This window comes from Suillus plorans, assembly GCF_016647745.1.
Source record: "Suillus plorans strain S12 chromosome Unknown HD556scaffold_1, whole genome shotgun sequence".
Lineage (NCBI taxonomy): Eukaryota > Fungi > Basidiomycota > Agaricomycetes > Boletales > Suillaceae > Suillus > Suillus plorans.
This window is the reverse complement of record NW_024537385.1, coordinates 1,252,758-1,265,908: the sequence shown is the minus strand read 5'-3', so window position 1 is coordinate 1,265,908 and position 13,151 is coordinate 1,252,758. Positions and strand designations below refer to the sequence as shown.

At 47.7% G+C, this 13,151-nt stretch overlaps 4 protein-coding genes across 4 annotated transcripts; 1 reads left to right on the top strand and 3 right to left on the bottom strand.

Moving 5' to 3' along the window:
- Positions 1 to 825: 825 nt before the first annotated feature.
- HD556DRAFT_1223269 (aminotransferase) lies at positions 826 to 1,687 on the top strand (the record flags this gene model as incomplete). The annotated part of the gene is made up of 2 exons (XM_041296874.1): positions 826 to 1,068; positions 1,121 to 1,687. The coding sequence occupies 2 exons, from the start codon at positions 826 to 828 to the stop codon at positions 1,685 to 1,687; spliced, it is 810 nt and encodes a 269-aa protein (XP_041167820.1).
- On the bottom strand, positions 1,407 to 4,776 carry HD556DRAFT_31102 (U3 small nucleolar RNA-associated protein). The gene is made up of 6 exons (XM_041310235.1): positions 4,705 to 4,776; positions 4,503 to 4,650; positions 3,594 to 4,441; positions 2,527 to 3,541; positions 2,342 to 2,478; positions 1,407 to 2,292 (listed from the first exon to the last, which is right to left on the bottom strand). Exons 1-6 carry the CDS (start codon positions 4,740 to 4,742, stop codon positions 1,710 to 1,712), a joined length of 2,769 nt encoding a protein of 922 aa, XP_041167819.1. The 5' UTR covers positions 4,743 to 4,776; the 3' UTR covers positions 1,407 to 1,709.
- HD556DRAFT_1318405 (uncharacterized protein) lies at positions 4,766 to 6,466 on the bottom strand. Its single transcript, XM_041301229.1, has 3 exons — positions 6,355 to 6,466; positions 5,974 to 6,274; positions 4,766 to 5,918 (listed from the first exon to the last, which is right to left on the bottom strand). Exons 1-3 carry the CDS (start codon positions 6,408 to 6,410, stop codon positions 5,121 to 5,123), a joined length of 1,155 nt encoding a protein of 384 aa, XP_041167818.1. The 5' UTR covers positions 6,411 to 6,466; the 3' UTR covers positions 4,766 to 5,120.
- HD556DRAFT_1318369 (fungal-specific transcription factor domain-containing protein) lies at positions 6,467 to 10,716 on the bottom strand. Its single transcript, XM_041301228.1, has 26 exons — positions 10,653 to 10,716; positions 10,472 to 10,588; positions 10,337 to 10,423; positions 10,266 to 10,280; positions 10,028 to 10,215; positions 9,817 to 9,967; positions 9,550 to 9,762; positions 9,424 to 9,497; positions 9,287 to 9,369; positions 9,043 to 9,234; positions 8,983 to 8,991; positions 8,732 to 8,931; positions 8,610 to 8,684; positions 8,528 to 8,557; positions 8,456 to 8,472; positions 8,287 to 8,408; positions 8,217 to 8,236; positions 8,109 to 8,167; positions 7,965 to 8,055; positions 7,687 to 7,915; positions 7,620 to 7,637; positions 7,461 to 7,561; positions 7,339 to 7,411; positions 7,258 to 7,277; positions 7,129 to 7,202; positions 6,467 to 7,081 (listed from the first exon to the last, which is right to left on the bottom strand). The coding sequence occupies exons 2-26, from the start codon at positions 10,557 to 10,559 to the stop codon at positions 6,602 to 6,604; spliced, it is 2,709 nt and encodes a 902-aa protein (XP_041167817.1). The 5' UTR covers positions 10,560 to 10,588; positions 10,653 to 10,716; the 3' UTR covers positions 6,467 to 6,601.
- Positions 10,717 to 13,151: the final 2,435 nt, after the last annotated feature.

The window sequence follows — 13,151 nt, the reverse complement described above, 5'->3', positions numbered from 1 at the left end:
GTATTTTTTATTTCACTGTCTACCAACTACTAATGATGTATATAATGCTTACTAGGTTCGTGGACAGAGACATGTTCATGCGATTTTGAGGTGGTGCCGTTGGTCACAAGGGCATGCGAGAGTGGGACGATGTTTTGCAGCGTGAGGGACACATTGCCGAAGACTTGAATAGTGAAGCCGACGAAGATATCGAAATGGAGGACGAAGACGGTAGTGACGAGGAACTGGATGAGGGGGATGTCGAAGAGGGTGACGAGAGTGACGAGAGTGACGAGGGTGATGAGAATGAGGACGAGGATGAGGACGAGGACGATGATGATGACGAGGACGAGGACGATGATGATGACGAGGACGAGGACGATGATGATGACGAGGACAGGATAATAGCTGAGTACGGTGAGGTGCTCGATGACGACATACTCATTGAAAATAGCTGAGTACGGTGAGGTGCTCGATGACGACATACTCATTGAAGAAGGCTATGGCGCTCTTTAGGTACTTTCTATTTGACTTGTGTGGTTTTCATTCATTTTTGTTTTATATTTCTCTATACAATACATGGATGTATCTAAATGTATCTGACATATGGCATACCGCTACACTACGAAATGAAATATGTCTGACAGATAACACGCTTGACGTCAGCGTGCCGGGGTGACATGTCAAATGTCGGATATAACGGGCAGGTGTCGTCGGTGGTGTCAGAAAATTCAACATATCAGGTGATCTCTGGATTCGGTAATTTTGGTGATGATATCAGTAGCGTAGTCATAACGTTTAAAGTTGTTTTCCAGCTGGGGATCTTCTCTCCGCAGTGCTTCTACGATGTCATACGCCCTTCTCGCGTCCACACGATATGACCCCTTTTTAACATCATGTGTTTGGAACAATGATGTAGACGGGCCATCACCTTATCTTCTACTTCATTACCAAGCAGACCGTCTCATCGCGTCTGCCGCACTCGATGATAAGACTTTCCGTCATGGAACCACTTTGTCCAATGTCAAGGCATTATGTGACAAAGTTGTCCGTGAGCACAATGATTCTATGGGGGAAACTGCGTTGAAGGTGTCAACATTTAACACAAGATTCGTGAAACACTAACTCACCGTCTTACCAGGTTCGCGTCGTTTTAAATCCTTCTGGAGAGCTTTCTGCCACCGCAACCCCGGCTAAAGCGTTCACGAGCGATCCAACCCTGCCATCTCTCTTCAATCCCTTAACAGACGTTCCCCCGACGCCCGTCCTCGTCATTCATATTGATAGCCAGCCAACATCAGACACCGTATCATTGAAGACAACAGATAGGCGGGCCTATGACGACGCGCGTATCCGAGTTGGCCTCCAACCTATAGGCTCGTTAGACCCACCAGCTGATGATGCACCTGATGATGTCATCTTGTACAATACCCGGAATGCTGTCACTGAGTCGTCTGTTTGTAATGTTGCATTCTATCGCAACGATCGTTGGGTCACTCCCCCTTTGGCCGTTGGTTGCATATCTGGCATTTTGCGACGGTGGCTTATTGAACAACACCGTATTTTTGAAGCAGTAGAGGACGAGCTTACACTTGATAGCATCAAGGATGATGAGTGGGTGCTTGTTTCTAACGGTGTCATTGGTTGCCGGTTAGGACGGATTAAATTGCATACTTCAACCGAGACGGGTGATTATGCCAAAGACTAGACTACTTTTACTGGAAATGCAATTATGAACTGACCTCTGTATCTACCTCCATAGTACTAGTATCTATGTCCTGACCATCAAACATTCCGTCATCCATCTCGCTCAAGATATAGTCCACCACGAAACTATCCTGAACAAGGCGGTCCATTCTTGAGAGATGCCGTTCAGTGTATGGAATCATACCATCGATGAGTTCCTTCAGTGCAGTGTCGCCGCTCGCGGTACTTTTCACGCTCTCTTGACCAGAGGATTGCAATATACCTTCCTGAGCTTCGTCCGTAAATGCCGCTATGACATCGTCCGCCGATCTCAGCTTCATGATTGCATACAACACCCCTTGCGCCACTCCGCTTGTCTTAGCATTGGGATTCCAGTCACGAACATAGCGTAAGAGGCGGGCAAGATCAGATCCGCCAAGGGTCCGTAACACCTCATCAACCGCATCGTTGCCAGTCACCGATGATGCATCAGCTGCGAATTCCGATGAGGTGGCACGAATATCTTTAAACAGGGACAACAATCTCCCGGGCTGCTGCATAGCGAGGGCAAGTTGTATAGCTTTGCGATAGTCATGAAGGGACAAATAGTTCATGAAATCTTGCTCCCTGACAAAAAACATGAGTTGGAACAAGATATGGTTGATGACTTTCAAACCTCAAGACTAGCTCGGAACGTTTAGCCTCGTTCTCCTGTGCCTGTTCCTCAGTGCAATCTTGCCAGAATGTCACTACAGAGTCCGCTGCTGCAGACACAATCACACGCTCATCCGTACTAACGGCGAGTGCCCAAACCTGCAAATAGATTAACTTCAACTAAAATGAGAGAGCGAGCAGTCTCACCTTGTCTTCGTGATTGTCCATGGTAGCCGTACATTCTTCTTCGCGTACATTCCACATTTTGACAAGGCCGTCGGATGCAGATGTAACGAGCTGCATGTCGTGATTGATGAAATCAACTCTCAACACCGAGTTGGTATGTCCCTCGAACGTTTTCACGCAAGTGAAATCTTCCAAGTTCCATAATTTTACAGTTTTATCGCCGCTTCCGGTTGCTAGCACGCGCTCCGAGCGACCAAACTTGACTGTCCAAACACCCCGCTTGTGGCCTTTACAGGTTCCCAGTAGCTTGATCTCTCCATGTGCAGAGCGGTCTCCAGTTGCACGTGAAAAATTAATTTCATATACCTTAGTTGTGCGGTCTTGCGATCCAGATGCCAAGAGGCGGTCGTTGGGTGCGACATCGAGAGAATTAATGTCTTTCTCGTGTGCTTTATGAGTGGTCAAACTCTTGCACTTCATGAGGCTTTGGCCATGCTGGGAGGCATCGAAAACCAGTGGCACGTCACCAATATACCACATCTTAATCGTGCGGTCCTGACTACCGCTGAACATAAATTGCACACTCGTGGTGCCAACTTCGCCAGAAGTTCGCGACATTGCGACAGTGCCTACGCTTTCTGCATGACCTTCACAGATAGCAACGCAGCCCCATTCTGTCGATAGGTCGTCGTTCGGAGATGTAGGCGCCCATAATCGAACAGAGCGATCTTTGCTTCCGCTCGCAAAAAGTTTGCCTCCCGCGCCATGGTCAAGTGATAACACGATTTCTGTGTGACCAGTCAAAAGCCGCGCATCAAGCCCTGTAGTTGAATAAACTCGGATGAGGGATGAATTTGTAGCGAATGCGATGTGAGAATCGACAGATTTTGGGGCATTTGGAGACAAGAAAACCGCATCAACGATCTCGTCGTTGAAACCAATGAGTTGCCGGTGGAGATTTCGAGTGTTCAGGTCGTAGAACAGGATATTCTGGTCTGCATGTACCGAGACAATTGTCGATATTAACGGCAAGTAGCTGAAAGCGTGCTGTTAGTGACAAAAGTACACGCGAGGAAACTCGTACTAACATAGCTTCTACAATCTGACGCTGTTCCTCTTGATCTTCAGTCTGTAGATCTGCCACCTGGCTGAGGGAATATAAGACGGAGGAATCCTTTACGTCCCATATCCGGATGATACCTTTCTCCCCAGCAGTGTAGAAACGCAGTTTGGAAGCGCTACTACTAGGAACCGAGTCCTCGGCCTGCAACAGCCCAACTGCCTCGACGCGTTCCATGACAGGAATAGTTTGAGTCAGTACAGGTGAATTGCTTTTTCCTTTCCCCTTAGTGGCTTCTGCAGATTTTGCTCCAGTTGACTTCGCGAGCAAGTTCCACACCAAAACAACGGAGTCTCTTCCCCCGCTTATAAGCCATTTTCCGTCAGGAGTCACGTCCAAACCCCGGGGAACAGAAACGTGTCCTTCGAGAATAGCGATCGGACGTAGCGCAGCTTGATCTCCCTTGCTTGAGGTCGCCGTTAGATCAAATATCCGGATGCGAGTATCCACGGAGGCTGTGATGAGTTGGTGTATATTTTGTGGGACCACGACAGAAGGGTCTCGGGGAAAGTTAAACTTCAACGCGCTCACAATGCCCCCGTGCCCTTTGAAGACGTGAGTGATGTAGCCGCGTTTTATGTCCCAAACCTTGACAACACCGTCCGCAGAGCCCGAAGCAAGATATGTGGAGGATGGATCGATGGTGCAGACGTGTACGGGGGCATCATGTGCACGAGCAACCACCCGGACGGGATGAATTTTATTTTTCACGGTAGCAGTGGGGATCTCGTACACACGCAAAGAAGGAGTAGAAGTGAATACGATCAGTTGCGAAGCCGATGGGGTCAAACACAGCGAAGTAATCGATTGAGTGTCCTAGATTGCTTCAGTCATCAATTATGGCGTTTCCTAACGGTTTGAGGGCGGAATAACTCACCCCTGCAAACCGACATATTTCTTCGCCCGTCAAGATGTTGGTGAGTACAGCCTCCTCTGCGACACAAGTAACGAGTCTGCTCCCATCACCAGTGACCGCGACAGATCCGCACGTATGAAGCGGTCCAATAGAACGCTTGTTTTTGTAGCTGCTCAGAAACTCAGAACGCTGGCGCGTGGAGATGGCACGCAAAGGAACTCACACTGTTTTCAATCTGGATTTGCCACCTGTGGATGCCATCTAATGTGACTTTGGGTTGACTTCGGGGCATATACAAAATTCACGAGTCTATTTGGTTTTGTATCCTCTAATTTCCTTTTCCAAAACTACTCGTCCATTCCGCCGCGGCAATATACATGTTCAGACATTCTAGAGTACCCTTGTACACCAATGAATTGAGAAAGTAAAGAAGATTCGTAGAATATGTCGAGTCCATTGATGAGTCCCAGTGAGTAGCTGAAAACTAGTTGTCGGATATGAACCTCCAGGAAGGATAGCAGACGAGGACTCGTTTGGGTTTCAAGTTGCGCTACTAGCTTCGGTCTAAAATGTGCTACTGGTACGAGGAACGTGTCAACATTCATACATCAAATTAATAAAAGAAGGGACAAACATACTTTATGTAGCTCGATGGGCAGCCTGCCACTGACTTTGCATGCGTGTAATCGTGTCCTCTGCTACTCGCCTCAACTTAGCTTCCTGGTCTGCTAAAGATTCAGCTTCCCTCCTCTTTATGACCTCCTCCTCCAGCATTGCCTCGACTGTTCTGAGAGCAGTCCTCGCTCTAGCTGCCTCAGCCTGAGCTTCCGCTAGCTGATCTGATATCTTTACCGAAACAGATATCGCATCCGCAGACTGCCTCCGCAATCCCGCCATTTCGATCTGCAATCGGTCCACGAGATTTTCATCGGAATGGGTAATCAGTGCACGGGATGTTGAGGGGCTCAGTAAACGAGAAGGGGCCTCGTTTAGTCCAAAAGCGCCAAGTCCGGCAAATGGTGACTGATGAGGGGGAACAACCATATCTTCCTCACTCTCGTATTCATCCTCACTCATCTCATGTACGTCTGCACCTAGATCCATATCGTCCTCGCCATTTCCACCATCATGGTCGTTTCCCCCGGTGCGTACGGCGGAAATGTTGCACGGCGGGATCGAACGTCCCGAGCCCACAGCCAGTGAGTTCAGGGGAGATAACGGATCAATGGATTTTCGAGGTCGTCCCCGTTTCTTCTGCTGAGTGGAGTTAGATGGCTCCTCGGCAGCCTTTGTAGGTCTTCCCCGCTTCCGTGGTCGCTTGGTGCCTGGGGGAGCAGAAAGATTTACTGTCCAGTAAGAACCAAAGCCAGGGTCTGTGACGGGACGAGGCTGTTTTTCAAATAATCTATTCAAAGACAGGTGATGGCGGACAGATTGCTGTAATTCAAGTTTGAACGCAAAAGTTTTAGCCATCACACCCTAGTGCACTGACCTTCCATGTCGGCCCCGCAGTCCTGAAATACAAATATTTTTCCTCCATTGCAGCATATATCTCGCGAATAGTGAGACGTCTCCGTGCACTGCCAAGGATTGCACATCGCAAGATTACTGGAAGAGTATGCTGTGGCCGCCCATCCGTATCTGGAAGACAGGCTAAAGTGTCGGGACAATTTGGATGAGGAGCATGTTCTTTGTATGGTGGATCGTATTGAGGACATTCTACTGTTGCGTTGGCGCTGCCGTCCGAGGTGGGAGAGGAGGAGCTCGTGGAAATAGGTTGTCCGGTTGTTGAGCTGTTGGCGAATACAAAGGGGGTAGCAAACAGAGGTGTCAGAATAAGCCGCCAAAAAAATCCGAGAACAGGTGCACATACTGATACATGGTTGTAGAGTCATCTTCGGGGTTCAACAAATTTTTCAGACTCGACATAGTATTTCTGAGGGCGAAACATAGGTTCGCAGACAATTGCAATCGTTCAATTTAGAGGTTCTTGTAGGTCCATTACATAAGTTACATAATCAATGTTGTACCTTCTAATTGAGTAACAGGAGCAGGAGATGAGGGACGATGGATTATTATTGGTGGCGTTCTACGCTAAGGAGACAAAGGTGATTAGCCCACTACATGCGATAACGATCAGGTGGCGCATTCTGATACTCGTAAGAATAGTCGGAGGTGGGATTTTGAACTCTCCAGTCTTGGTCGTTTGGTAAAGGATAATCCATATTGATCAGCGAAGATGCACCTGTCGATGATCCGTGATACGACTGAGGTGAAAGCTGGTTGGCTCGTGGCCACCACTCGTAACCTGGGTAATACGACGTCGAGGGCTCAATGCCAGGAATGTCAAGACCAAGCATATGCGCCATCATTCGGGTGCTAATCTCCTGGATACCGCTGTTCTGTGGAACACGTTCCCTTTGAAGAACATCACCAAATGCCTCGCGTTGCAGTACGTCAGAGCTCCTTTCTCCAAACGCATCATCTGCCGCTCTCTTTTGACGATCAGGACCATGCACCAAAGGTGGCATGTTGCTGTCAACCTGTACTCTTACACCATTAAGAAGATCCCGGGCTCTTCCGGCGCTAGGCCATGTAATCTTGGCTAAGGTAAGATTAAATGTGGATAATAGTGGCTCGGGCTGACCTGCATCTCTTTCAAAACGGCAAGACATTGTCGCAAGCCAATATAGGCCTGGACATTTGATGGCCGGAGGGTCACTGGTAAGGGAAGAGGATTCAGAAAGGTACACGTCCTTCAAAGGAAAGTACTCGCATGTCACGATGTGCATAATTCTGATGAATAGATATTAGGGATTAGAAGTTACAAATTACTAATACAAATGATAAAACAAACCCAGCACTAAGAATATACGATGACAAGAACGGTGAACTGCATTTAATATTGAAGTTCTCGTGATATGTCGTTACTAGGTTGAAATCAGCGTGCATCAAAGAAATTTAGTCGAGCGCACATACCTATTGTGCTGACATAAGTGGCGGCACTTTGACAGAGATCAAAGGCTTTTAGGGAGGCTGTGTCAGATCCGTTGGGAGGATTCTGTAATATCTGTTCCGAGCTAGAGTAAGAAGATCAGACTGGGACTCTTCAAGGTATCAAGGTGACAGATGAATCACCCTTTCCAATCAGGGATACTGTAGAGGCATCAGTGACACAAATTGAATATTCCGACGTTTGACGTACAACGCTCGGTGTAACAATAGTACTGCGGACCAATATTGGATATGGATAAATAGAACCGCCAGTGGCGGAGTATTTCGCTTGCTAGCTGGGTCGTACCGAAGATTATCAGGAAGGTCGATGTACCACTGGTCCAGTCTAGACTCCAGATTACTCAAGACTGCCCGCCGTGAGCCTCTTCCTGTTGAGCGAACTGGATAAATCATTGTCACAATGGAACCAATCAAAACGGCTGCATCTCCATCAGGTTTGCACATAGTCTGCGGATAAGGTATACGAACATAGTGTTGCAGCAGCCTTGAAGCAGCTCATTGTCAGCGGTGTCGAAATGTGGTGCGACGTGACTAGGTCGCTGGAGGTGTCTTCATTGTACTGCAGAAGAAGAAAGTGAGTGAATAACTAACACGTCGTGGGTTTGAGCGTACTTCGGCGGGATCCGGAAGAAGTGTATCAAAGTCGCCTTCACCGATGGACACGGGTCGACCTAGCGAGGGGGACGGTTGAGTGCGCCAAAGAAGATGTATGAGACATACCCATATATATAGAAGTGTATCTATGAACAGTCATTAGTGCAACACCCCCCAAGAGATACGGATTTCGCACTTGTCTGCAATGCAACAACCCCACCATATGTGTTTCCTGACCTGGTTCTCCTCAAGGGAGAACATTTTTCTTCCATTAAGTTGCCAGTTATCCGCAGCACGATTTAATCCAAGGTCTTGGGCCTACACGTAGCTAAGTACCCTGCCTTCAAACGATTTACCATACTAACCATTCTAATTGCCATACCTGCGACCGGAAAGCCATGAGACAGGGCGAGCGTAAATCAACGACGCATACATACCAATGTACAGCCAACCTTGCTCCATAGAACCTAGATGATACTCATAAACATGTCGTTCAAACAATTTGCTTCAATCACCAACCTATCCCAAATTCACGATGACCCAGGAGAAGTAAGGCTTGACAAGTAGTTGCGCGAGAACTGTGATAGACTTGCGCTATGCCATTGGTAAGCACAGGTAGTCAAACTGAAAATATTATTTACCAAGAGCTGCCCTCGCTTGCGCAAGGTAGTCATTGCCAGCCTCCCACATCGCATCAATAGATGTAGCAGGGTTGTCATCCAGATAACGAGCGGCAATGGCAAAGATAGCCAACAGAAGCAGCTTGGTCAAGTTTTGTGAAGGTTCTGGATTGGAGTAGTATGGAGTGCCCCTCGCAGCCTCTGGTGTAGCTGGATTACTACTTTGGCTGACGTTGTAAGCAAGTCAATGACAGTCCTGTTAAGCAGCTTACTTTTGTTTCCTATGTCAAAGTCAGAAGAATGACAGATAGACACAAGAGTGACAGGCTCACCACTCGCTATACTCTCTTAGGAACCGCCCTTTGTGAATTACAGGGAAAAATGGGTGGGCGTAAGTGAAATATAAATCAACCAAATGATCTTGCACCACAAGGGAAGGTAAGTTGACAACAACGCCTTCGGCTGGTGGAACAGGAACTGCATTGGACTTTGCGGAGGGCCAAAAACGTGCCATAGGCAATTTCCTGTCATCACAGTCATGACTACGCATAGAAGTAATCAGAGTTAAAAACGAACCATATTCCCCCCTCATGTCTGCTATCCAAACGAGAGCTACGCCCCAAAAGGTGGAGACCACTAACTTTGCCATGGTACCGAACCTAATATAAGAATATGAGCATAGGTTCCAGACACAAATTCCAAAGCTCGTTGACCTCTTGATTCTCATCCAGAGAGAGTTGACCAAAAGCAGTATCCGGGCCATTAGACTCATCTGTACCTTCTGATTCTATGATCGTATTGGCTGATCAGATCAAAGACGTATGGAGTAAGACCCTCACCTGAAAGTGCATCCATCGTGTACATATCATTCCAGTTTAGCTGATGTGGACCACTACTAGTTGACGGCACGTCGAGTCGCCGCCGCTGCTGCATAGGAGGTCCGCTAAGGTTATGGGCTGGCGGGACACCATGATGGCCGACATGTCCTCTCGTCAGACTCGCGGACAGGCGATCCTGCCACTCTGAAGTTGGTATGGTTGAAAGTGTATTGTCTACAAAAGGCGCTTTGCATGACGTTCGGGTATTCCCCAAGGCTAGTTACTTACCTCTAGACGATGATACAATTTCTCTCGAGATCCTGGACTGCCTTCGGGAACGGGGAGAATCACGAGCGGAAGCTTCGTTGCTTCGGAATATACATGCGAAGAAGTCTTCTTTTGTCGCCCCTGCTGGCTGTGATAATTTGCCAGAAGGTCCCTGCAGATTCGGATCAAACAATTTGCTCCATTTAGTTGTTGAATGTACGTCAGCACTTACAAATGGGCCCGTGTCTACTCGATTGAGAATTTCCCTTGCAAGATCATCTTGCCTAATATCGGCTATGATTTGTCGTACTCGGGTATCTGGACAAGAGAGAACGGCGCCAAGAAGGGACTCCACTTGATGCCATCGTTGTTCGATCGCTTGTATGTAACCCTTAGGGGGACCGCGCTTATAACTGGGACCTGGCAATAATATTGGTTTCCTCACCGGCGCTCATGCAAAGAACGCTTACCCAGAAATGTACATGCTGCAATCAAATAGGGTAAATTGAGATGTATGGAATGCCTCAGTTATGCTACGCACTGTTTCCCGCTATCGTACAACTCTTGCAGGTACCAGCAGCTGGGGATGGCTCGCACTTGCTCTTTGTCTTTCTGCACTGATCACAAGCTAACATAATTCAACTACAAGTCGAATAAATGCCCAGACTGGGCGCACCTCTACTGCTGCGCTTCCTAATTGCGAATGTTTCTTGGCTAACTTCTTCATCGGAAGGCTCTGATTCGTTCCACTGATGAGCGGACATGACGATCAAAGGAGAGTTTCGAAAGATGTCTGAGAGGTCGCGTTTATAGAAGGATTAATAAGACGCGCCTCTTCCGTTTTTGGCAAGGCTTACGTAAGCATGGGCTGGACCCGTCAATTTGATCCAGGAAATGAACAAATACTGGGTCAAAGTTGTAGTTAAAGGCGGGAGGACTCCAGTCTGGGGTGGTCAGGGTTGTTTCAGGCGGAGTTTCAACGGTAGCGTAATCACAGCCACCCTGCCACCTGACCTGGCATCCAATCTATCTTATCGTAGCGGCGCGGGCGCCAATCCCCGACTCCGCAAGAAAACACATACAAGATACGATTCGCAGATATTCGTAACAACAAGATAGTATAGGTCATTTATACAGTTCGAGCGGCAGAATCGAGCCCAAGAAAAAAAAGGCCACCAAGAAAGACAATCGCGTGAACCTACTCGACCATAGTATACTCCAACTCGTCCTCGTCAGGCACACCGGTAAAAGAACCTTTTTTAGTGGGCGACTGCCCCATCGTCTCGTCCGCGGCCTTTCGTTTCCTCTTCCTATCCTTGAGCGAGTCCACGAAAACAGGCTGAGTGTACTTAGTGCAAGGCAGAAGTTGCATATGTTGCAGCATGATCTGGTATACGAGAACCGTTGACATCGCGGGGGTTGTCTCTACGCGGTTTGGGCTGAGAAAGTATTTGATGTCCAAGACGCTCCACCACAGCAGATCCATATTCAAACAACAGGATTTGCAGAATATACTCCTCGTCTAACTGATGACAAGGCTGAGACAATGGTAGGTAACAAAGCAAGATATCACACACCGTACTTGGACCGATATATTGCAAGAAATTCACCCGATCGCGAATGTGAACAGCAAGACCATTGCAAGTCTTCTGACGTGAGCGGTGGTTTATCGACGGACGCCCCTTCGAAGGTAGACCATGTATACAATCTGAAAGCACTTCGATAGTCAGTTTATGAAGCCTCTGGACTAAATGTGTAATCGGGAGAGCAGACCAACTGATTTTCGGCACGTCGACAGGATCGAAGACACAAACCTGTGGGTGCGGTGGTCGACACAGAGCCTCAAAAACGGGTTTTCCATACATATCGCCGAAGTACCTTGCCAAACGAGGAACGAGTTGGCTACCTTCTGCAACGACTGGGGTGCGGGAAAGTAATGTTTGCAGTTGATCCTTACTCGAACGCATCACTCGTAGTCGGGTGGCAGCAAAATGATGTAGCACCGCGTGCATGCGATCCTTTTTCATTTTTCCTCGCGAAACAGAGAGACGAGAAACACAATCAACCAAGACACCATCCAGAAGGACCGATAAATGTTGCTCTTGAATTTCTTCGCTGTAATAGAACCATGTAGGGTAGGCGTCTAGCCTCGAAGGCAGGCACTTCTCGACAGAGAGGGCATCACGAGAGGAAAGCTTGCGAAAGACAACACAATGACGGTAACTCGCGTCTGCAAATTCACCTGGCGTCATGGTCAATGATTTTTGTTGATGGCATATAGTGATACTAACGCCGTCGTACGAAACACAACCATGAAAATTTGACCAGCGGCACGTCGAGCAACACAGAGGATGAGATTTAAGCGAAGACTTCAACCATGTACAAAAATGTTCGGATGTTTCAAAAAACGCAAGATTATATCGTGGATAATAGAGTGCATTATAATAACGGGGATATTTGTTCACATCGTGGGGCTCGTCGAAAGGAGGACAGTGTCCTTCATCAAGGACTCGAGCCAAATGACAAGGCATCTTTGTAATAAAAACCCTGAACACGCATTAGCTATACTGCATTGAATGAAACAAACGAACTATACTCAACATGTACCTGCCGCAGTGCGTGCTTTTTCAGTGTATCTGCAAGTATTTTGTTGGAGAAAGAAAAAGGAAAAATGACAGCGCGATGCTTTCCCACCCACAACATCGACCACCGACTAATTACAAGCGCACATCTTCCCACACCCACATTTTCCCACATCCATATTTTCCCACACCCACGGGTCCGTTTGCAGAGAAATAGTCATTTCCTTGCGAGAGAACCCTCTTCCACTAAAGTGGAGTCGGGGATAAGCTCGCTAGCTTATCCCCACCACCTTATGATTCTCTTTTGACACATGATATTTGTGTTGCCTGCTTATACCTCTGGAAAGTTTGTAAGAGTGCTTCTACGGATTTCATGAATATTTCGCACATCTAAAAAGTGCGATGGAGTTGATGCTTCAGACCAAAAGGGGATCATTTCATACTTCCGCGAGTCGCGACCGGGGCTAAGCACATTTACATACTGATGAAGTTCTTGTCTGTCAGTGATACCTGGTCTTCATTTTGGTTTTTTGTAAGTCACGCAGGTTCCAAATGAACTTTTCAAGCTATCCAGATGGCGGGAACCTCACCCCAGGATTCGCAGAAGCCGCACATTCCGGACTATCCCATGCCTATTTAGTGGTTTCGAAGGCACTTGTGGCCGTAGGTATGCGAATGTTGACTGACAAGGTGTTCCCCCAGAAAGCAGGTGTGGCGCGTCCTTCAAGTAACTTTGTTTGCACTGTGGTTTGCAGGTCAAGGACACATTTGAGG

Excerpts from the sequence above, each read along its gene's own strand:
- HD556DRAFT_31102 (XM_041310235.1), bottom strand. The coding sequence starts at position 4,742 with ATGGCATCCACAGGTGGCAAATCCAGATTGAAAACAGT. Across the intron at positions 4,442-4,502 it reads AAATATGTCGGTTTGCAGGG|GACACTCAATCGATTACTTC; the intron begins GTGAGTTATTCC and ends GAAGCAATCTAG. Across the intron at positions 3,542-3,593 it reads CGTCAGATTGTAGAAGCTAT|CTACTTGCCGTTAATATCGA; the intron begins GTTAGTACGAGT and ends GCACGCTTTCAG.
- HD556DRAFT_1318405 (XM_041301229.1), bottom strand. The coding sequence starts at position 6,410 with ATGTCGAGTCTGAAAAATTTGTTGAACCCCGAAGATGACTCTACAACC. Across the intron at positions 6,275-6,354 it reads GACTCTACAACCATGTATCA|CTCAACAACCGGACAACCTA; the intron begins GTATGTGCACCT and ends ATTCGCCAACAG. Across the intron at positions 5,919-5,973 it reads CTGCGGGGCCGACATGGAAG|CAATCTGTCCGCCATCACCT; the intron begins GTCAGTGCACTA and ends CTTGAATTACAG.
- HD556DRAFT_1318369 (XM_041301228.1), bottom strand. The coding sequence starts at position 10,559 with ATGTCCGCTCATCAGTGGAACGAATCAGAGCCTTCCGATGAAGAAGTT. Across the intron at positions 9,763-9,816 it reads AATTGTATCATCGTCTAGAG|ACAATACACTTTCAACCATA; the intron begins GTAAGTAACTAG and ends CGCCTTTTGTAG. Across the intron at positions 7,916-7,964 it reads CAAGGCTGCTGCAACACTAT|CCGTTTTGATTGGTTCCATT; the intron begins GTTCGTATACCT and ends ATGGAGATGCAG.